The sequence below is a fragment of the Diplotaxodon limnothrissa genome, linkage group LG14 (genome assembly GCF_057381915.1).
Source record: "Diplotaxodon limnothrissa isolate DT_005_m linkage group LG14, D_limnothrissa_male_GT1.1, whole genome shotgun sequence".
Lineage (NCBI taxonomy): Eukaryota > Metazoa > Chordata > Actinopteri > Cichliformes > Cichlidae > Diplotaxodon > Diplotaxodon limnothrissa.
In genome coordinates, this window is record NC_140609.1 from 19287162 (window position 1) to 19310821 (window position 23660).

General features: G+C 40.1%; 1 protein-coding gene across 2 annotated transcripts in view; it reads left to right on the forward strand.

Moving 5' to 3' along the window:
* Positions 1 to 6497: 6497 nt before the first annotated feature.
* Positions 6498 to 23660, forward strand: part of LOC146618734 (von Willebrand factor A domain-containing protein 5A-like) — a 32453-nt gene continuing 15290 nt past the window's right edge. For both annotated transcript variants that reach the window (XM_085371237.1, XM_085371239.1), the window contains exons 1-13: positions 6498 to 6588; positions 13431 to 13478; positions 14097 to 14299; positions 14395 to 14617; positions 14748 to 14914; positions 14989 to 15103; positions 15191 to 15366; positions 15469 to 15557; positions 15646 to 15790; positions 16969 to 17048; positions 17139 to 17253; positions 21854 to 22012; positions 22098 to 22201. In XM_085371237.1, coding sequence (XP_085227363.1) covers positions 13436 to 13478; positions 14097 to 14299; positions 14395 to 14617; positions 14748 to 14914; positions 14989 to 15103; positions 15191 to 15366; positions 15469 to 15557; positions 15646 to 15790; positions 16969 to 17048; positions 17139 to 17253; positions 21854 to 22012; positions 22098 to 22201 — 1619 coding nt within the window. In that variant the 5' untranslated portion in view covers positions 6498 to 6588; positions 13431 to 13435. The remainder of the gene's footprint in view (positions 6589 to 13430; positions 13479 to 14096; positions 14300 to 14394; positions 14618 to 14747; positions 14915 to 14988; positions 15104 to 15190; positions 15367 to 15468; positions 15558 to 15645; positions 15791 to 16968; positions 17049 to 17138; positions 17254 to 21853; positions 22013 to 22097; positions 22202 to 23660) is intronic.

The window sequence follows — 23660 nt, forward strand, 5'->3', positions numbered from 1 at the left end:
GGTTTCTGCGTAGACTGTGTGGTTGTTGTATTTTTTTTTTATCTAACTTCAGCAATAAAGCCACTTTTGATTTTTACATCTTGTTTTCAAAGTGGCTTAACCTTCGGGGCTAGTCAACAGAAGCAGATCTAATTACACCATACTGCCTTCAATTCGCTGTTGTATTATATACCCTGTTATGAGTGCTATATAATCAGAATTTATTGGAATTTTCTTTTGAACAATTTCTACATCTGGGCCAACTAAATGTTTATAGGGGTATTTATGCTGATTAATGAAAGATATATACAGTAAAAATTAATTCTCTTTTTATTGCTTGTTGACTTTATTATATTTTTGATGTTGGTGTTCTGCATTGTTTACTGTTATTGTATTTTTATTTTTAGTATATATATTGATAAGTAAGAAAAGGAATCAGTGATGTTTCATCAGTGTACATGGGAGAAGTAGTTTCAATACCGTTGGCTGTCTAGTGGACTGACGATGCAAGACCACTAAGATCAGTGATATGCTCAGACTCAAGTTCATCATTCGTTAGTTTGCAAGACAGTCACTCAGATTGCAGACCTGACATTCTGATAGAGATTCAGCAAACATTATATAGAATTACTATGATGGGGCTTATGGTCAACCTCATATGGGTACCAGCGCATCATAGAGTTAAGGGAAATGATTATGGCAGACAGAACAGCAAAGGAAGCTGCAAAGAGACCATTGTGGATATGGAAATCAGTGTTAGTAGGACAGCAATCAAGAGTAGAATATGGCACAAAATAAAAGAAAGGTGGCAAAGGCAATGGGAGGAAGAGGGGTAAGGGAGATGGTTTTATAAAATACAAAGGGAAATAAAAAAATGAGAAGCACAGGGAGGAACAGGAGAGAGGAGACAGTTATCTCTCGATACTCCACACCAGTTGGTCGCGATAATGCACCATTTTGCTGTTTGCCAGCCGCCACTAAACAGTATAAAGAGGAAGAAAAAGAAAACGAAACCTGTCAGGATACACACGTCTGTTTTCTACAGTCATTGTCCATTGAAGTAAGCTTCTATTACACATCATTCTTCACTAGCGGTCTCCAGCGCCACACTTTCATATCTCACAGGTTTATCTTAACCATTCCGTTCTTTATGAGTTAGTTCATTCCTAATGTCACATCATCGGTTTTTATTTCCGGATTCATTATTGTCTTTTTTAAAAAATGTTTTCGGATCACAGTCAAAAACACACAGTATAACCTATGCAGTTTCACAAAACGGAACGACTGAAGTGTCACATATAATCGGGTGGGTGCACAGTCACTCTGTCACAAGAGCAAAGAGATGCCATTCATCGTCGGGACGAAGTCCTCTGACTTGAAGTTAGCAGAGGGTCGGAGAAGTCCCCAGTGCTGCCGCTTAACTAGTTTTCTGGTGGCGTTTTCCAACGTGTATAATAATCCGTGACAACATAATCCAGATGCTTCTGGTCGCAGAGTCGCCATATTAATGCAAATCTTTGTAGAAGCGAAGGCTCAATTTTAGTAGACGTGTGTCAAGTCATTAAAATTATGTTTAGACGATTTAAATGTTTAATGAGACGTCACGTTGGGAGTAAACAGCAGCACTGAGAGCGCACTCCGAGTTAAAATGGTGAGTCACATTGCAAATTTTCTGCAGCAGGAAATGTTTTCTTATTTCCAGCGGTGCTCTTTTTACTATGATATACTGGTTTTTTTTTTTATAGATTTTTAATTACCGTTTTATTATCATCACCTGATAAAATCTCTGACTGGATTGCGCTGTACGCGTGAGAAGCGTCACGTGACTAGTTAAACGCCCTTTCTATCGCGAGTGTTCGCGGACCCTCGTGCGGAAAGACTGACTTAAAAAAAAAGTTAACATGTATCATGAATGTAGTTATTATCTCCAACGAGGGTTTTAGATGTTTTTTCTTGTCCAGTTTGTGAAAAGAAAGCAGTGTTGTGTTGAACTTCGTATCTGTTCCTGGAGACACAGCAACGCACGACACAGACCAAACCAAACAAAAAGATGTCAAACTAAACGTAGGCTTGCCTCACAGCATGAAAGTAAACATCTGTATATCAGAAGATAAAACACAGTAACCACACACAGCAAAAATACTTTTCTCATCATCAGTTCTTGACAAAGTATTTCAGCACATTATGTTAGAGCATCACAGTTTGTGATTACATCAGGAACAGCATCCAGTGTAATAATCGGCCAAATCAAATATGCAGATCTACACATCTTGGTGACACCTTGTGACAAGGAAGCAGCCAAAAATATTTAATACTACTGGTTGAAGAAAGTAAAATCATGTAGCGTGTTTTTATGTGTTTTATTTTATTGTCTTTGATTTGTTGAATTAGGCCAACAGTGACGTGTGGGCCACCATTCTGGCTCTGATCTGGCTTCCTGCTTTCAAGATGGATGCAAAGGACGAGTGGGAGCTTCTGGCTATGAAAGCTGTTTCATGGCTCCGTGCTCAGAATGGTAGTAACACGCTAATTAAAGAATAAAATGTTTTAAAAATAGTTTCATGCTACAGTCAACTTTTCTCCATCATTCATTATTTTAATATCTGTTTTCTGTTTTCAGCGCCGCGTGTGACAGAGTATGTGGATGCTGGAAATGTCCTGTTGGGTTGCAGCGTGAGGAAAGAAGCTCTGGGCCTCTGAGGGGTTTCTTAAAGTGGCTTCACCTTCAGGGTGATCAGAAGCAGATCTGCGTACACCTTACTGCCTTTGATCCAGTGCTGTTTTATGTTACATACCCTGCTGCTGTTATGCAGTCAGAATTGTTATATATTCTTTTTCATGCTTAGTTCTTAGTGTTAAGAGGCATTTTGTATTTTGTGAATCACTCCCTGTAAACCGGTATGGGGAACTCCAGGCCTCAAATGATTAGTTCATTACCAGGCCTCTGGAGAACTTCAAGACAAGTTGAGGATGTAATTTAGCCATTTAAATGAGCTGTGTTGGATCAAGGACACATCTAAACCTTGCAGGAAACCGGGCCTTGAGGTCTGGAGTTCCCTACCCCAGCTGTAAACCAATGCACCTTTCGAGGTCCTCCTTCTTAGTTGCATTGAGGATTTTGTGCACGCTTCTTATGACAGAGAGGATAGAAGAGGCACAAAACTGTGCCCAGTCTGTGACATCAAACAAATTGGTTGTGAATCAAAACTCTTTATTCCTACTTTTCTAAGTAATCTTAAAATTTCAAGTAAACCTTTTCTGAGTAATCTGTTTCTCCCGTTGCAGTTGTGCTCACCAGTCAAAACACAACGTCTATACACCACTAAACATTCAACACTTCTATAGCAAAGTCCGTGAGCTGAACACATACAAGGTGCCTGAACATAACTAACAAATTATAATTTGTCACTCCAAGTTAACATGTTTGTTTTTTATTTTTAAAAAGCAAACTTTTTCAACCACCACTGGTTTATTATTCTTTTTGTTCAGTTTGTTCTTGTCTTAATGTGTCTACTCAGACAAAAACTGTGTGCATTTCTTTTCTTTGCTCGGTCACTGAACGCTAATGCAGAAAGCAGTGCAGGGTTGAGTCAAACCGATATCATCAGGTGCTGGAGGCAACCATCATGGTTTCATGTTTCATGACAAAGAAGGATACTGTTCAAAATTATACATGATGATGTGCTCCCAATAATATTTGGAAGACCTACACACATTTTTTTAAATACTGGATTCTTTGTGTGCAAACAGTTCTTGAAAGATCGATTGACGGGGGCCAGTCTCTTTCTGTCATGGTCCTGGGTCTGGTGACCCAGTGTTCATGTGTTTTCGAGTTTTGTTAATATTCTTTGATTTTGTGTCATTTGTGTCACCCACACACACACACACACACACACACACACACACACCTACACGTATACACAGACTGGTACTCTTTGTTCCCATGTATGCCTATGTAAGATGTCATATGTTAATGAACTAATGCATATTCATGAATTACTTCAGTAAAGAGCAGTACTACGGGGGAGCTAACTGAGAGTGACTGGGGTTCAAGCGTCAGGAACAGCGCTCATCACAGTTCTCTCCCTCGTGCACGTGATTACCAAAGAACTTTGGTGACTTGTGTCTTGTTTTTGCTGGTTTAGTAGAATTGTCTCATTTCAGCAACAGGTCTGTGCTAGGCAAACCTATCAATAATTGCTTAATTTTTTGTTTTGTTTTTGTTCTTTATCTTTATAAGTAAGGCAGGAAGAAGTATAGGGCCATTTTCTATAAGGGTTTGTATCAGTCCAGCATGAACTGGAGTGGGCCTTTGGGACAGAGCAGGAGAAACAGCAGGAAACAATAAAAATTGATCTTTGGTTATCGCTTGCCAAACTGGATAAACTGACCATAAAACGCAACTTTCAAATTTTGCACATTGGACTGCTTTTGCCTGTTTACAAACTATCACCACAGTGCAGCAGTGGTTTGTTGATTTGAAATTATTGGATGTTTGGTTGGACAAACAGTGGACACTCTTGGTCTCACCAGTAAGTCATGTCCCAATGCTCCCCTTGTTTCCAGTGTTAAGCTTGTGTGTCTTTCTCCGCTTCTCCGTATTTGTTGTGCTTCCAGTTTGATTGCCCACTATACAGCTGAATTGACAGCGTCTGTTTAACATCATGTGGCAGTTCTGTTTGATATTGTGCTGATGTGGTTCTTTGAATATGTCGTTTTTGTGGATTGAAAAAATTATGTCTATTTTGATAATAAATCAAAGATGAATAAACCTTCCTTGTTTAAACATGTGCCATGGTGTGTTGTCCTTTTGCTTGTGACTTCTTGTTAGTTTTTTACTAATAAAAAAGCCAGGAAGAGCATCCACTTTTCCTGTACCCATGTTCTGATGATGTTTACTATCGCTTACAGTATAAGTATAGACACTGCTGCTTCATTTTACTTAGCAAAACTTAAAAACAATTATTCTGATCTAGAAATTTGGTATTTAGATTGTGAGACACACGCCTGACTGGTATATCACAGGAAGGTGGTGTGTGTCTGTTTAAACACGGATGAGATCGGTCACAGGTAGGTGAATACATCAGGGGCTTCCGGTGGAAACCCAGAGAGGGACCCACCCGGGAGCACAGACCACAATAAAACACCGATAGCCAACAGGAGAGAGAGAAAGTGAGAAGACAAACCAGATGGTATCAGCCAGGGAAGACTATAGGTGACCATAAAAGTCTGATATTCATATTAGCATAGAGCAGCAGAGAGGGTTTTTCCTCATCGGTCAAAACAGTTGTGAAATCATTTCAAAGCTTTATTTGTGCTTCATTTCTAGACAGAAGATCGTGATTCCTGTCTGCTCTGTTTCATTTAATTGTTGTTGATTTAATGAATTAGGCCAACAGTGAAGTGTGGGCCACCATTCTGGCTCTGATCTGGCTTCATGCTTTCAAGATGGAAGCAAAGGACGAGTGGGAGCTTCTGGCTATGAAGGCTGCCTCATGGCTCCGTGCTCAGAATGATCGTAGCAATGATAATAACAGATAAATGATTTTAAAAATGCTTTATGCTACAGTGTAGTTTTGTGTTGGACAAGTGAAAACATTTGCTTAGACTTTTTACTTTATTCAAAATTGTAATCATAGTTAATTAGCTTAATACTGAACAAGTTGTGTGACAAAAATACATTTACATCATCTTAAATAATTAAAAGCAACATGTAGAATGGGACATTTCAGAATCATATACAATACTATATACTTTTTATTGGATCATAATTATCCATTGATATGTATGCTCTAGATGATGATTTGTATGATGAGTTTAATAACTCTATACTCCTGATTAGCCAGTCCACCTCTGACTGTTTTAGCCATGGGCGATGTGTGACCTGAACAAATTCAGAAGCCAAACTAAACTAATCAAATTAAGTTTGCTTACTTGCTTTTTTTATGGAAACTAAGTCCATGTGTTACCTTATCCTGTGTAGGTAATGTCCTGTGTTAAGGTGTGACTATTGTGTTAAAGAAATCTCAGTTGAATGTCTGATTTACTCTTTAAACTACATGCAACTTAATAAAGTATCTTTTACTGCTTTTTTGCTTTGGTATAACTGAGGTGTAAACTTTCTCTAATAAAGACACTGATTAATTAATGAATAAGCAGTGATTGCACTTTTTCTACATTTCAAACTGAAATGGGTCAACAGTTAAAGTTTACATATTCACAAAACGCTATTCTGTTTCCTAAATGTTTCTCTTGTTCACAAGAGGATGCAATAATGCCATATATTATAAGCAAAGACTTTCACGTGAAGTACAATTATTTTTAGTGTAAGAGTGTGAGCGTGAGACCTTTCAGGACTTCAGAGCTATTGCAAAGTAAAAATGTAAACCACAGAAGGAATTCTAAAAAAAACAATCCAAAGGAAAAATGTTTTGCAATTTGACGCTCCGCCCACCCAGTGCATATCGGTTGGTGGAAAAAACAAGGAAATGGGACGTACCCGGTAGCAGTGACTTTTTTCTATAAAGTCTGCTGTTTGTGGCGTAAACATTGCTACAAGAACAGAGGAGTGCAGTAAACCTATCAGGATACACCCGTCTATCAATAGAGGTAAGCTTCTATTGCGCATCATTCTTCACTGGCGGCCATATTTTCATATCTCACGTGTTGATTTTACCTAATTCCATTTTTTATGAGTTTGTCGCTCAGTTCATTGTCACGTCATTGGTTGCTTTTTCAGTTTTCATTACTGCCTTTTAACAAATGTTTTCGGATCCCAGACAAAACAGTTTCAAAACTATTCAGTGGCACAAAACTGCATAATTTTGTGTGTAGTGAAAAAGAACTATTGCCTTAGATTCTGAAAGTGTCACGTACTAGCAGGTAGGTGCACAGTCACTCTGTCACAATAACAAAGAGATGCCATTAATTGTCTGCACAGAAAACGCCTCCGACTGGAAGTTATCAGAGCGTAGAAGTCCCCGGTGTTCCTGCTTAACTGGTTTTGGTGTTTTCTGATGGCGTTTTCCAACATTTCACTGCGTGGTAACGTGATCCAGATGTTTCTAGTGGCATCTAATGCGAATCTTTGTAGATGCCAAGATTCAATTTTTGCGATACGTGTGTCGAGTCATTAAAATTATGTTTAGATAATTTAAAGGATAAATGATATTTTTATTTTTAAGTAACTTAAACGGGTTCTAATTGCTGACCAAAGTAAGTTTAGCCTGCGAACTGCCCTGCATGATGAGTCACAGGCACACCCTGTGCTGACAACTACAAGGGGTATTCATTGTTATTTGTGTGCGGATTATCGCTGAATGAATTCAGATAAATTACTAATGCAGTGTTTTCTTCTTTAAAATGCAGAGCTCATACAGGACTATAGAAACAAAAGAGAACCACCCCCTAAAGCATGCACTCTTTATAACGCACTCTATTGTGTTGGTAAGGAGCAGGTTATGTTCAGAGTTGCAGTTTTAAATGCTAACACAGAACGCCCTCAAGAATACTAATTTAATCAACACAATTATCAAGCAAGGTGGTTAGCACTGTTGCCGCACAGCAAGAAGGTCCTGAGTTCAATTCCACTGTAACCCAGTGAGTTTACACGACTCAGTAATGCACTACAACATGTTATTGTTAATTGGGATTTATCATTACTCTGTTAATCACTGAGTTGATCAAAAATAAATCAATAATAAAAGATAAATACTATAAATATAAGAATAAAACCCAAAGAGTATATTTAACACCCCTACTGGTTAGGAAGGAACAAGCCCCGCCTTCCCCTGCTCTGTACCGTCACGTGCTCAGACACAGAGAGAGACGGAGGTACACGAGACCATCACTGATTTTCACCGCCAAGCTTTTCGCTGGAAAATAACTATTAACTTGATAAATTGAGCAAATATCCATACCGGAGATCTGCATGGACCTTGGAGAAACGGACCTGATTTATTGTGAACATTTCGGACCTTGAAACCATCGCGATCTGCGCGGGAGCGGATGAAGTGGACAAGATCCTCTCTGAGAGTTGAACAAGATCCTCTCTGAGAGTTGAACATTAGAAGTGTGCTGGCTAGGTTTTTTTATGGGATCGTGAGACCTGGATCTCTTCCTGACGAGGAAGATGGCGAGCCTTTCCCTTTGAACCGAACCGAACCACAGCCATTCTGAGTTGGCCCAGAAGGGCAGGTTGCTCTTCTCTCACGAACAATTGCAACAGTGCGGTAGGACGAAATCGCACCAATCACAAACTTTTGACCTGTTGGATTTGACTTGACTGAACACTGACTATTAAGCCGGCAAGACTGACATATCTGAGCTCAGATAGGATTCTGACTGTTATTATTATTGCTGTCACTGTATTTTATTTTATGTTTTCATTCCTGTTCATAAAATGCTGTTAAATTGTTGCTAAATAGTTTAATACAATTCATAGCAACTTTACCTGTGGCTCCAGTCATTCTTCTCCACGCAACTCCCTTTATCCCTCCTGCGAATCTAGCTATTGGCCCATTCTCTCCATCTTACTTTAATTTCCCCTACCCTATCCTGTACTTGGCTACACCACCATCAGGCCGGGGTCTTTCTGTGTGGAGTTTGCATGTTCTCCCCGTGTTTGCGTGGGTTCTCTCCGGGAACTCCGGCTTCCCCCCACCGTCCTATCCCCACAAGCTGCATGTCTTTACATGCAGCTTGTGGGGATAGGTTAATTGCATAATCCAAATTGCCACTAGGTGTGAATGTGCGAGTGAATGTGACTGGTTGTCTGTTCCTGTGTGTTGGCCCTGCGACAGACTGGCGACCTGTCCAGGGTGTACCCTGCTTCTCGCCCTATGACAGCTGGGATAGGCTCCAGCGCCCCCCCGCGACCCTGAAAAGGATAAGCGGAAGCGGATGGATGGAATTATCAATTTGGTCAATTTTATTGATTGAATTGAGTATTTCATTGATCTATTTAAAATGTATTGATTTGATTTCTTAACAAATCGAAGCGTCTACAGGTTAGTAATGTTAAAATGTTTAATGTTTCAGAGTTCTAATATGCAGATGTGGCGTTAAATAAACAGCAGTACTGAGAGCGCACTCAGCATTAAAATAAAATAAAAAAAAACTCAATATTTTAATTTCAACATTGTGTGTAAAATGAGAAGAAATTTTCTGCACAAAGAAGTATTTCTTTATTTCCAAGTATTCGTGTCACTATCAAATTCTGTTCGCTATAGATTTTTAATCATCTTCACCTGATTAAATCTCTTAATGTATTGAGCGGAATCCATTAGAAGTGTCACGTGAGCAGTAAAGCGCCAGCCACCCCCTTTTTTATGAGCGCGCACAGAACAACCGCGGTCAAGTGAACCATCATTTGTGCGTCGGGGTGAAACCAGCCGCCTCTTATCCTACCGTGAAGCGTTGGATATCTTCTTGTTCGCTAATCGAGACACCCACACAAACGCACAGAGGAAGTTAAGAGAAATAAAGCTCCAGGACCATTGTTTTCCCCAGTGAAGTTTTCATTTATTTTTCTTTTCACTTTCGCTGGTAATGTGCTTCTTACTTCACAATTCAATGGAATCTTCAATGTGACCGCAACAACACTGTTTCATCTCAATCAACTGCAAAATTCCCGAGAAGTTAAAAGACAGTTACTCAAATTCAACCAGGGCTGTAACTATAGATTATTAATCTATCGATTATTCCATTGAGTAATCTGATAAGAAATACTTTGTCGTATTAATGAGAAATAATAAATATCGTAAAGAAAAAGAAAATACGTGTCTATCAAAATGAGCTGCTCACTGTTTTCTAGTAGGAATTGCATTTTTCTTTTCGTTTCATCCGTCATATTTCATTTGTCAGTCTCTTTCTCCCCCAACTAATGGCTCTGCCTCTTTGCTCATTCGGTGCGTAAACAGACTCCAGCTCCACTTTAAACTGTGCCTGCACCATCAAAAATATTTTAGTTATTTATCCGCCATTTTTCAATTGGTCTTAACCTTTTGATCAGGACTGTGTCATATTCAAAAATTGGCACACATGTAGCAGAGTAACCCAGAGGAGTAATCAACTGAGAATTTCATGTCAAGGATGATTTTAATTAATTTTTTATGTGATGTTATATTTGATTGGATATGTTGAATTAGACCAGAAATGTCCGTTAAATTTCTCCAGAATTATGCAGTGGAATGAGGGGGAAAAAAAACCTGCACACGTGAGTGTTCAAGAAGAAAAATCCAATTTCATTTAACTGTCATGTATAATTTTAAATACATTTTTAACATGATGTTGACACATTGCTTTGAAATGTTTTTTCAGTTGAGTAGTTGTCCTTTAATTTCTTGGGTGTTTAAGCAGTTTAAGATCCTACTTCTAGAGTAAGTGAACCAGAGTAGAAATATGTTGAAAGTATCATGTCAACTGTGAAGGATGGCTTTTAATGAATTTTGGAATATGATGGAATAATTGCGTGATTGTGTTGAATTTTACTTGCCCTCTAACTTCTCAGAAATTTTGTTGACTAAACCAAAACAACGCAGGGCCGACATTGACTGAGAAAAAGAAGGCATCGTGTTTGTCATGTAAAAATGTATTAGTCTAACTATTAAATCCAGTGTTTTCAGGCAGAAACGTGTGAAACCTGTACTTCCAAAGTCTTATTATGTTGTCATGTGACTCTGCTGGTTTTCGAGCAGCTAGTCTGCTCTGCTCCTGGTGAATTTCTGATCATTCTTGAAATGATCTGGTGTTGTTTATAAACTGAACTTTCCCACAATTTGAGGCATTCAGAAAATACTGGTTGAGGCTATGTGGATGAATATTCATACAGGCCAAACAGGGCAGTTTCCTGGACTTTTAGAACCGAGAACAAAGCACTGATGCTCACACAATATCAGTGTGAAAAACTGGTGAAGAAAATATGGTACATTGTTCCAGGATGCATAGAGGAGGTATTTCCTGCATGTCTTACCAGGACGTCGTCTTAGGGCTAACCCCACAGATGCTGGACAGATTGCATTTCTGGGTTGGATGGTTGTGTGTATACTTTAGTTCTTTTATAGTGGCATCAAAATAACAAATGGTAGATTTTGTCATAAATGCAACATAAATAACATGTACTTGATATTCTGGAAAACTCACTTTGTGTCAGGTTAAGGCTGTGTGCAGGCAGGAGTGGAAGTAGAAGGACCCAAAGTGCAGACACTCGGAGACGGAAAGTAGCTCAAAACTCAGCTTTTATTAGTGATGTGTCCTGTGTGTCGAAGCTTCGAATCGGGTAATCGCGGGGGCGTTTTTCTGAAGCGCGTATCGAGGCTTGCGTTGATTACGTATGCAGTGACGTTCGAGGCCTCGCGGGCAGTCCGTACCACGTGACTGATTCAGGAACTGGTTCACCGGTTCGCGCCAGATTCGAAATAAAATGGGCAGCAAAACACAGCTGATTCCCTCATCACATCGTGTTGTGGAATTGGATTACGTACGTGTTACATAGCTACTGGAGTACTGGACACAAATTTCTTTATCCAAACTTGTATAAACTTGCTGTAGTTTTTCTTGCAACCCCTGCTTCATCTGTGCCCTGTGAGAGGATATTTTCAAAAGCAGGAGAAATCCTCTCAAAAAAGAGGAACCGTCTTAAGCCCAGCACTGTGGGAAAGCTGCTATTTTTGAATAAAAACAAATGAAAACTTTTCCCTAGTGTCATGAGCACTGTTATACAAGCACATTCACATCACAACTCCCTCCCTTTTTGTTTCCATGTACATTCCTGTGTTAAGCTGCCAATTTATTATACACAAATATTAATTAAATTAATATAATATAAAATTAGTATAATATTAAATATAACTAATATTTAGAGTTCAGTTATTGGTGTCATGAACAATAGTAATTCCTTTATTCATTCAACTTGAAGTGCCACACACTAGTTTGTGTCATTATTGAGATGTACATAAGAATGATTACGCAGTTACACAATCATCCCAAAAACTGTGTACTGATAGTTTCCACTTTCTCTTTTGTATCAGACATACTGAGACAATATTCGGGATAAATAACCATGAAAAACAATTTATTTATTCGGTTTAGCGGTTTACACATCACATCATTATAATCATTGAGCCCGTTTCACTTGAATTGTCCACTTGATGGCGCAGTAGAGCAAATGAATCATCACAATGCTTCGAACCATGAGTCGACCAGTTGGATGGGAAGCTTCAGTTCATCATGAGGCTTCATCTCACCATCACTAGCTTTTATCGCTGGATGGCAAAAAGTGGCAAAAACGTAACCAAAAGCCAAATAAACTTACATGACCAGGCAGACAGAACACACAGCATAAATGAGAGTAGATCACAACACAGACACAAAGAAACACGGGGCTTAAATACACAGAGGGAGCAATCAGGGAATGGGTAACAGGAGGGAAACACAGCTGGGGCAAATCAGGCCTAACGAGACAAGGGGAAGCAAAACCAGACACATTAACATCAGATATGGACTTTCAAAGTAAAACAGGAAACATAACACAGACTCACAGGCAGGCACTATAACAAAGGGAACAGAGACGTGGGACCAGGGCAGACACAGACACTGACTGGATGTGGGGATACAGCAGACAGGGGAGACGGCAACTATGGAACACAGACAGAAAACCAGAACACTAAAACTCTAACCAAACCCCACCCAGAGAACCTAAACTAAGAATGATCCTAAAACCCATAAAGCAAAGCTAGAATATAATGAAATAACAAAATCAAAGAACCAAAAACACAAAACACTGGGTCAACGACCCAGGGACCCTAACACTTTGTGTTCAGATGATAGTAAATAAGCTTTTGAGTAAACTACATTGAATAAAAGTGCAAGCAACAGAAAAATAAACATTTTTGTTTTACAATTAATTAACATGTTTTATAACTTTGCAAAATGAATGATATTTTGTACATTATGTGCAACATCAGATTTCTGTATGCTTACATGACAACCTTAGGGTAGTAATATAGATGCTTTCACAATGATTTATATGTATATGATGTGATTCCATAAGCAAAGTCTGTGTGGCTACAATTAACCATTAAATCTGAGATATTCATGCTGTTTTTAAACTCGGTGAGGTCGATCACAGGAAGAAGATAACAAGAGTGAAAGTAATGGTTGGTTCAAACTTGGATTTTTGAGAGGAGGTCCTGCTGTCGTTGTTTATTATAGTCACCAGTGGAACATTAAGTGAACATTTTAACCCTCAACCAATAAGTATTAAAACAATTATAATACTGGAAGTCCGATCATCAAAATTTGTGATAGTCATAACCACAACATTATCTGATAAGATTAATTTGGAAATATTTATTTTTTTTATATAGATAGATAGCTAAAGAATGTCTGAAATGTAGAGCACCTATGAATGTTATTTCAACACTAAGTCCTCAGATGTTTCTGTTTCACAGGTACAATGATGAACCGCTGTGGTCTGCTAACTCTCCAGAAGGAACCAGGTACTGACAGAAAGTAAAGGGGCTTCTGTTTACTCTCCAGCCTCTTTTCATTCATCTAAAATTCAAATGTAATGACTTTTTTTATTTGTAGTGGCTCATAATAATAAATGATTATTTCCCCATGACTGAGACAATACTCAACAAACCCATTTCAATAGCTGGATGGTCATTTGCTCTTTAGGTTATCAACATGAAAATTGCATTGAGGTTCATGGCCATTTTCACCTTCTGCTGACCAAAGTATACATAAGAAAATGTTGTGCTTCTCCCACACCCACTGGTGAAAAGTTCTGGATGGCATCAAGCTTACTCTGTGAAGTTGATCATATGCATCTTGGACAGTAGTGTACTGCTGCATATGGCTACGATTAATGCAGAGTATATCCTTGTGATACAAAAGCACAGAAGAAAAATGATGGATACAAGAAACAAACAAAAATAAATAAATGAATAATAATATAAATAAACAAACAAACTTTGCAACACTGTTGGACAGTCATGTTTAAGTACCAGCTTGGTTTAATGGCTAACTTTTGTGTGGCTGAAATGTAACACAAGAAACAACCATTTTTAAAACGTGTATGGTTTATGTATTTATGATTGTTCTGTTTCTTTTAGTTCCTCTGAAGAGCATTGAGGTGGAGCTGGAGGTGAGGGACCATGTGGCTACAGTGGTCTCCACTCTGAACTACGAGAATAAGGAGGACAAACCATTAGAGGCTGTTTTTGTCTTCCCTCTGCCTGGAGACGCTGCTGTCTGTCATTTCAGTGCTAAGATCGGACAGACACAGATTGTAGCTGAGGTGAAGGAGAAACAGAAGGTGAGCTGGACAGTAAATATAACCTGATTATAAGTAAGATTCAAAATAACAATAAACACAGTGAATGTCACTGACATGTGTCACCTGTCCTTCAGGCTCGTGAGGAGTATGATGATGCTCTGAGCTCCGGTCAGCAGGCCTTCCTATTGGAGGAGAGCGATCAGAGTCCAGATATATTCTCTCTGAGTGTGGGCAGTCTGCCTCCAGGAGAGAGCGCCTCCATCAGGTTGGAGTACGTGACTGAGCTGGCTGTGCAGGCTGATGATGGTCTGAGGTTCTGTCTGCCTGCTGTGCTCAACCCTCGATACCAGCCTCAGGGTAGGAAAATCATCCAACACTTATTAATTTAGTTAAATATTTATCACAAAACAATCATGCTTGTAACAAGCATGAGTCCCAGTAAAAATGTACCACAGTGATTTGCAACTATCTCTAATGTCAAGTACAGGTAGTGAAGGTGCAGGAGTCCAGGTGACTTCTGTTCCAGCCTCTCTGGTGCCCTACAGTCTGTCTTTCTCTGCCCGAGTGTCCTCTCCTCATCCAATCTCTAAAGTAGAGTCCAACTGTTCCCTGGACCCTCTCCAGTACCTCAACACTGATCAAACCCAGGCCACGGTAGGTAGAGTGCTGCTGTGTCTGCTCTGTACTTATTACTGAGAATTAAATATGAATGTGTTTGTGGTGTGCAGGTCAAGCTGGCTGCAGGACACAAGTTTGACAGAGATGTTGAACTGCTGATTTATTACAAAGATGCTCACCAGCCCACCGCTGTGGTGGAGGCAGGACAGGCCTCTGCTGAGCCGGGTGAGTGGAAATGATAGGAGTAGTTGGTTTTTGAACAAACAATGAAAAGCAAATTTAGGTAATTTTTAAAATTTGTTTATTTTTCAGGCTCTCTGATGGGTGATTCAGTGGTGATGGTGAGTCTGTACCCTGAGTTCCCCCAGTCTGTGATGTCTTCAATGGCTTCATGTGGAGAGTTTGTGTTCTTAATGGATCGATCTGGAAGTATGGGCTGTCCTATCACAAACAGCAAGCAGCAGGAAACTCGCATCAGCAGTGCCAGGGTATCTGTATTAAGTTATTACAGTCAGAAAATCTGTCATAGTGTTCCTCTCACATAGTGGGCTCACCATATTTTCCATCCCTCACAATCCTGTTCTCTTAAGGATACTCTGCTGCTCCTGTTGAAGAGCTTACCAATGGGCTGCTATTTCAACATTTACAGTTTTGGGTCTGGATATGAACACATCTTCCCGTGAGTCTCCCCTCATATCGGTCACCCCAAGAAAGGGCCTCTTTAATATCTGAATGGATGTTTCGGTCATGTGTTTATGTGATGGCAGTAAGAGTGTGGAGTACAGCCAGCAGACCATGGAGGAGGCTCTGAAGAAAGTTGAGCAGATGGAGGCTAATCTTGGAGGAACTGAGATCCTGCAGCCCCTCAAACATATTTACAGCCAGCCCTGCATTCCCAATCAGCCAAGACAGGTAACACACACAGTCTGACACCTTCCTGGTTATGGCTCATGTTGGGGATGATCTGCTCATAATAATGTTGGTGGTTCGATCACTGGCTGCACACCAGTGTGTTCTTGAGCCCCAATGCACATGATGCAGAGTGAGTATGTGTGCGAGTAAATGCTTGATAGAAAGTGCTTGGATATAGAAAAAGATCCTGGAGCCCTTCAAACGTACTTACAACCAGCCCTGCATTCCCAGTCAGCTTAGACAGGTAACACAGACACTGGCTTACATTCATTTACTGGAGACTTTAGAAACGTTAGCTAGAGAAAGGTGCTTTGACATAGAACAAAGTGTTTGTATTCACCCATTTTTGTGAATATGTGAAAGAGACATGTTGTATGAAGAGTTAAGTTCTCAAGCAGAGTAGAAAAATCACTTAAAAAAAAAAAAAAGCACTCTTCTCCATGCCTGCTTCATGCCCTGGGGGACGGGGCTATGGCTCCCTACACCCTCTAGCAGATCGTTACATGGCGAAACCTTTTGAACACAAGCGCGCCCATTCACACAGGTGTGCACAGGGGTGTTCAACTGTTCACAGACACAAGCTACACCTTTCTTGGCTGCTACCTCAAAGCACATTGTGCACTGTCGGTCCTGCGTGTTGCACAACAACATTCAATATTTAGTATTTACTGTTATTTACACTTAGCTAGACTAAAGCGATGGTGTTGTGTTTATTATGTTGCGCTCTCTCTCTTTTTTTATTTTTTTATTTTTTTTTATTTTCTCTCAACAGGTGATCCAGGAGATTTTTTTTTCTTTTTTACGTGCCCTTTCTCACTGTCCCTCTTCCCCTCTGTTTTTCTTTTCCTTCCTCTTTCTTTCTCCCTTTCCTATACCCCAGCCATGTCTGTCCCATCTGTAACAACTGAAAATAAAATAAATAATAACAACAAAGGTTGATCAAATGGACCAATACGGCAAAGCCGTGATGATCCACTTGGATAAATCCGTTGGGCATCTTTGTTGGCCTTCAGACAACAATTCTGATGGCTAAAGAATCAAACGGGACGGGCAACAAAAAAAAAACTCTAATAAGATTCAGTCCAATTACCATATCTGAAACCTAACTCGGCTCTCAGAACAAGTTGTGTGTTTGTGGGTCTGATGTTATGTCCTTTTGTGCCAACTCTCCTCTCTAGTTGTTTGTCTTTACTGATGGAGAGGTGAGGAACACCAAAGAAGTGATAGATCTGGTGAAGAAGAACTCAGGTTCTCACAGGTGAAACCACAAAAACACAACCATATCTACACAATTCCCAGAATGTCCAACATGTCCACTGTGTACTCAGAGAAAACTGTTGTATTGCAGGTGTTTCTCTTTTGGGATTGGGGAAGGGGCCAGCTCTGCTCTCATCAATGGGATGGCCAAAGAAGGAGGAGGTCACGCTCAGTTCATCACAGGGACTGACAGGATGCAACCAAAAGTAAGACATTTAACACAATTATGAAGTAGGATAATAACACTATATGAAGGACTTACTAAACATACTTCACCAACTTATAAAAGATATTACATCTTATTTTGCTGGTTTGACTAATGGTAATAAACTTAATCCAATATTTTTGTTTGACACCATCAGCAGATTCCTTAATCTCCCTCAATCTGCTTTCCCTGCCATGTATTCCAGTGACTGCATCAAGTCTGTGTGTCTTCAACTGACTCAAATCTCTTGATCAGTTCTCTTCTTAGAGTTTAAACTAATTTTCTCAACATATCTCCTTGACATTATTTCACCCACTTTTGTCCCATACGTCCCATTATTGCACACGTTTTCCTGCCCAGTGGACATTGTCTGTCCTAAATTCATTAGCAGGTTCTACTTGTCATCTGTCCTTGGCTTTTCTCTATTATAAATCATTCCATTTATCTTACCCAGCGTCTTTCCTCTAGGGAAAACATCCCTCCTTAGATTCCACTGTTTTAGGTCATTATGGGCCAATTTCCAAAGTCTTCAAGAAAGTTGTTGCTTCTCAATCTGGTTATTGACAAAACCACAGCACTGAAACAACTTTATTTAAAAAAAATGCTAATGGTTAGGGATGGGTACCGGTGTCCGGTGCCATGATGGCACCGGTTCTGACATAAACGGTAGTAACCAGACCGAAAAGCAGCGCACATTTCGGTGCTTTATTTCGGTGCTTTTTTTTCTGAGCTGTGATACACTTCTAGCCAATCATTTTACGTTTCCGAGAATAGTAGGCGGGTCCAGGTACGTGCGTTCTTTTAGAGCAGAGCTACAGATTAAAATGTCCAAGGCGAAGCGGTCAAAAGTCTGGCTGTACTTCACAGCAAAATATGCAAACTCAGCAGCCTGCAACAAGTGCTTTAAGCTGATACTGTGATACTGTCAAAGGAGGTAACACCTCAAATCCGATGAAACACCTGGCGATGCATAGCGGTTTTTTTAAAAGCCCAGAAATGCGCTGTATTTGATAGCTTGCTGCGAGACCTCAAACCGAGCGCATCTACTGCGGGTGGGTTGGCTGTTATGCAACATCCCCCAAAAACCCGAAGAATAGAGTCCTGGCCCCTAGCCCTGCCAGTGTAGCAGAAATGATGACAGATGATGATGCAGCAGCACCCGTTCTTCTCTGCATGAGTAGCTTCATGTTGTTCGTGTGTAATTTACGTTGAGTAGGCTAACCACGTTATTACATTAATGCATGTAAGGTGAACTAGCAAACATCATCATAGCTACATGCAGCTGTCTTCTTGTTTGATGGCAGATACTCCCTTCACCCTGGCCAAAAAGGCTAAAATGACCAAAGAAAAAGTGGGAAACAGTTAAACATGAGAGGACAAAGTTTGTGTTTTTTCCATTGTTTAAGCACTGCTTCCAGCCAAGAGTGATACCATATATGCCACATAGCTGCAGAAAAGGCTAACATTGTTATCTTTTTACAAAAAAAACCAGCTGAACGTGAGAGGTTTTTGGACAAAGTTTGTGTTCTCCATTCTTTAAGCACCGATTCGAGCACCGTTTAAGCACCGGCACCGTTTCAAAAGTACCGATTTGGCACCGGTATCGGATAAAACCTAAACGATACCCATCCCTACTAATGGTATTGTTATGCACTCGGATAAGAGAAAATATTTCATGTTAGTTGTGCTTGACTTATCTGCAGTCTTTGATACCACTGATCATGCTACTCTTATCACCAGAATACAAAACTAGATGGCATCACTGGTACTGCTGGCAAATGGTTTTCTGCATATTTATTCAACAAATTCATATTAATCAATGTAGTGGTGTGAAAATGTGTTTTCCCCCTTATTTTATATTTGTCTATTTGTCACACTTAAATATGTCAGATCATCAAAAAAAATTGAATATTAGACAAAGATAACACAAGTAAACACAAAATGAAGTTTCTAAATTAACCAGTTTTATATTAAAGGGGGAAAAAGTCCAAACCTACATCGCCCTGTGTGATAAAAATGATTGTGATAACTGGTTGGGCCACCCTTAGCAGCAACTATGTTTCTATGTTTTTAACTAGATTTTTGCATCTTTGCACTCTTTTAATGTTCCTGTACTCATATTAGCTTTTAATTTGTATTTTTTTATATTAAGTTATTTGCATTTTTCTGTGCAATATTGATTATGTATTATGTTAGGAAATGTTGGGATCCCCCCCCCCCCCTTCCCTTGTAGTGGTTTAGTCTAGAATCTATTTTGGCTGTAGCTTAACCAATGAACCAATACCACCTCGTTAATGTCAATTGGTCAGCTGGTTTATTTCTTGAGTTGTAATTGGTCCACTTGGAAATTCTCTTTTTCTGTTTCCTTTTTTTTTTTTCTTTAAACATTAACTGTTGGACATTTTGCAACAACCCTGATGAAGGCCACAAGACAAAACGCGTTGTTCACTTAATAAAGTTGTTCCCTAGAATCTTAAGCGTCGCTGGAGTCTCGGTGTCATCAGATCTTTGTCTTCTCCATGCACTTTGGAAGTTGGTGAAGTTGTGCCAGAAATATTTGTTGCTATCAATGTTCACCAGTGTCCCGTGTTATTGCCATTTGTGGATAATGGCTTTTACTGTGGTTCGCTGGAGTCCCACAGCTTTACAAATGGCTTTCAACACTGACAGATCTAATTACTTTGTTTCTCATATGTCCCTGAATTTCCTTGGATCACAGCTTGATGTCTGGCTTTTGAAGATCTTTTGGCCTACTCCACTTTGTCATGCAGCTCCTATTTAAGTGATTTCGTCATTAAGAACAGGTGTGGAAGTAATCAGGTTCAGAAACTGAACTCAGCTTTCCAAAGATGTGATACACAGCAGATCATTTCTGGGCCATATAGGTTTTGGTTTTTTTTTTTGGTTTTTTTTCCCCTCTGACTTTGAGGTGATCATGCTTTTGAGGTCGTGGTGCCCAAACCCTGGAATACTCTTCAGCTTATCTGGAATTTTTGTAATTGTTTTAAACGACTGATGAAAGCACATTTTTATTGGTTAACTTTCCCTTAATCTTTTCCTCTCTATTTTGGGCCATAGTTTGTATGTTGGAATAAATGTTTGACTGTAAGGTTGATTATGTGTCTATTTATGTGTATGTTCAGACATGCATACTAATATTTAATATGTGGTTGTTAATCAAAAACTGAAGTTCTATACATATAGAATAAAAGTAATTGAATTGATTTGATATACCTTTAGTCCCACAAGGGGAAATTTCATAAGGCTGCCGACCTATTGCATGCAATGGCGGCGCCATCTTACCCTCCGACCATACATACATTACACAAACCATCACATGGGGAAGACAGGTCAGAGAGGTATAACAATGGAAAATGCACCACATGAGGAAAGATAAGGAGAAAAATAACTCCCCCAGACTGAGCTCCAACAAGGAGATCAGTTTGAGAACAGAAAAAAACACCACTGCACATAGCACATGAAAAAACTCTTAATACACCAAAGAAACACATGACAAGCAACAGGGGTGGGTAAAGGGTGCAGCATCAGAAGGGAATAAGCGTCGAAGGCGTTTGGAAAGGGAGGGGGGATGAGTTTGTGCATATCAGTGTATATGTATGTGTGTGCGTGTCCATAGTTCAGCTGAGACAGTGTCCTTCGCCCTGCTAGGCTAAGTAAACAGCTTCCAGCCAACCCAGGTGGCCTTGCATGGAATGGGAAGGAACAGACTAAACACAGTTGTTATCAGGGTGTTGTTGTTCAGCTCCAGCCTTGAGACCGCAGCTAGCGCCAAAGGGGCTATCCGCATGAAGTGATGGTGCTTTTTACTTTAGTGCCAACAGCTCATATGAATTTCAAAGCAGTTCTACAGTCCAACACTGGTCTCTCAATCTCTTGTTGGAGAGCCGCGAGCTTCGCCATACTTGCGTTCTGTGATGTTGTCATTTCTTGTGCTCAAGGAGCCGATTTCTGAGAACTCACGGCAGTGTGCCTCCCCGAGATGTCATCCAATTTCCGCCCAGAGATGTTATTCCGAGCTAGCCCTTCCGAGATGTATCCAGTCTGCAGTCAGAGATCTTATTCTGAGTATTCACAGCAGCCGTAGCCTCTCCAAGATCTTATCCGTGCTGACTCAATGAGCCCATTTTGAGAAACTCACGCCTCTCCCAGCAGGCAGCCTTGCGGGGGTTTGAACAGCCGGTTCTGCTTTCTTAATTCTTCGATAAGCCAGGGCCAAGCCAGCTCCGATCAGCCAGAACCCTGTTACCATGGTTCCGAATAGGTAGATATCTTCAGCACTCAGGCTCACCCAAGCCCAGACTTCTCATTGAGAAAGGGGTGTCAATTGCATTTCGGGACCAGTTGATCCAATTCATAATTCCTCTTTTAGGTTTTAGAGAACAGACTGTGAGAGAATGTTCCAGGGAAAAGTAACACAAAAAACACGAGACTAGACAAGGACATAAGAGGCTAAGCAGGGAAGCTAAGGGAGAGGAGTAAAGGAGAAAAGTGCGACCGCCTTCGTCAAGAGCAAGAGCAGTCAAGCATGTCAAGTTAAACATTGAAGCAGCAAATTTGGAGAGTTTTTCTTTATTTTTCAGGTGATGCAGTCGCTGCGATTTGCTCTGCAGCCGGCTGTGGTCGACATCTCAGTCACATGGGATTTACCAAAGGAAGTGTCTGTCACTGTCCTCTCTCCACCAATCACAGCACTTTTCCAGGGTCAGAGGTCACTGATTTATGCCCAGCTCAGTGGACAGGTAAGAGCAGCACCTTCTCATGTTGTTGTTTAGGTATTTGATGACAGTAATTAACGTGACTTCTAACCCTGTGATTCTGTGTCAGAGCTCAGAGGCAGCAGAGGGCTGTGTGACGGTGAAGTACAGCCTGGCAGGTCATCCCTCTGAGAACCAGCTGCACTTCAGTCTCAGCCCTGCAGAGGACACTGGGTAAAACAGTTTAACACAAACGGCACACTTCTGTTTTGAAATGCGAGTGTTGAATTTAAAACAATATTTTCAGAAACATAACTCTACTTACTAGAAAACAGTTAATAATACACAGACCTAATGGTGTTTGTCTAGTTTTAAACATGTTTCACTTTTTCTAATCTTATTTTCTTGGATTAGGGGTTTCATAATATCTAATAGTATATGATTACTGATCACAAACATTTAGACATGACAGAGGAATCTCAGTCTGCAGTTTCTGGGAAATCAAGAAGCCATTTCTTGACCTCAAGTGAAAAAACTACTGTGCAACAATCTGCCATTTTTACTGTAAAGTACATGAAGAGCACACAGCTTGACCCACACAGGTACCTCTCCAACAGCAACTAATTTGTGCCCTCAGTGCCTCTTTTTGTAAAGCGTGACAGTCATAGTGTTTGTTTAGAGAAGAAAACATAGTCTGTCTGACCTTTAGAGGCAAATCTGTCAGAAGCAAAAAGGAATCTATGCAAGATGCTGTTTCGACTCCTTTAGCCTGATAACTGGGGTTAAGTACAGAAAGACGCAGCACATCTGTCTGGACTATTGGTCACCATCCTCTGTCAATGTGAGTGATATAAACAGAAAATATAGCACAAAGGTAAGTGGTAACTTTATTCCATAATAGATCTTGAAATTATAGCCACTGGCAATACTGCTTCATTATCTTTTAAAAGCATTTTTGGACTTAAATAGCAAAATAACACCTACATTTTACAGTAAGTTCGACACACTGTTATCCATGTTTATCAGATTCTCTTTAAAAATCTTAAAATTTCATTTTGCTTTCTTAACATTGTCTCCATGAAGCCCAGTGACACAAATCAATAGATCAAACTACAGTCATGTCTTTAAGACATCAAGACCTCGGTGAACTCTAATTTCCTGCTTCTAAATTCAGACTAAACTGATGTTATGAGATAGCCTTTATTTGTCAGTTGCAGGTCTTTAACCCACAACCAAGATGACAGACCTTGCTAACCGTACATACAATACAAACATCACATTGGGGAGACAGGTCAGGCCAGGTAGCGAGGAAAAAAACATTGAAATGTGCAACACAAAAGGATAATACAGGAATGCACAGGTATCAACACACCATAACACAATAAACACAGACAAGCAACATGGGAAAGTGTTCCAGTGTGTACATCTGATCTGGGACCGCTGCAATCTTCGACTGTGCCTCCAGCTGTCCACATCATGGGGGAGGTAAGCGTTGGAGGTGGCGTTGGATAGGGAGGGTGATAGTGAGTGCTTATCAGTATCAGTATATGTATGCATGTCCAGAGTTCAGCTGAGACAGTGTCCTTCGCCCCGCCAGGCTAAGTAAACAGTCTTCCAGCCAACCCAGGTGGCCTTGTAGGGAATGGGAAGGAACAGACTCAACACAGTCGTTATCAGGGAGTTTTTGTTTGGC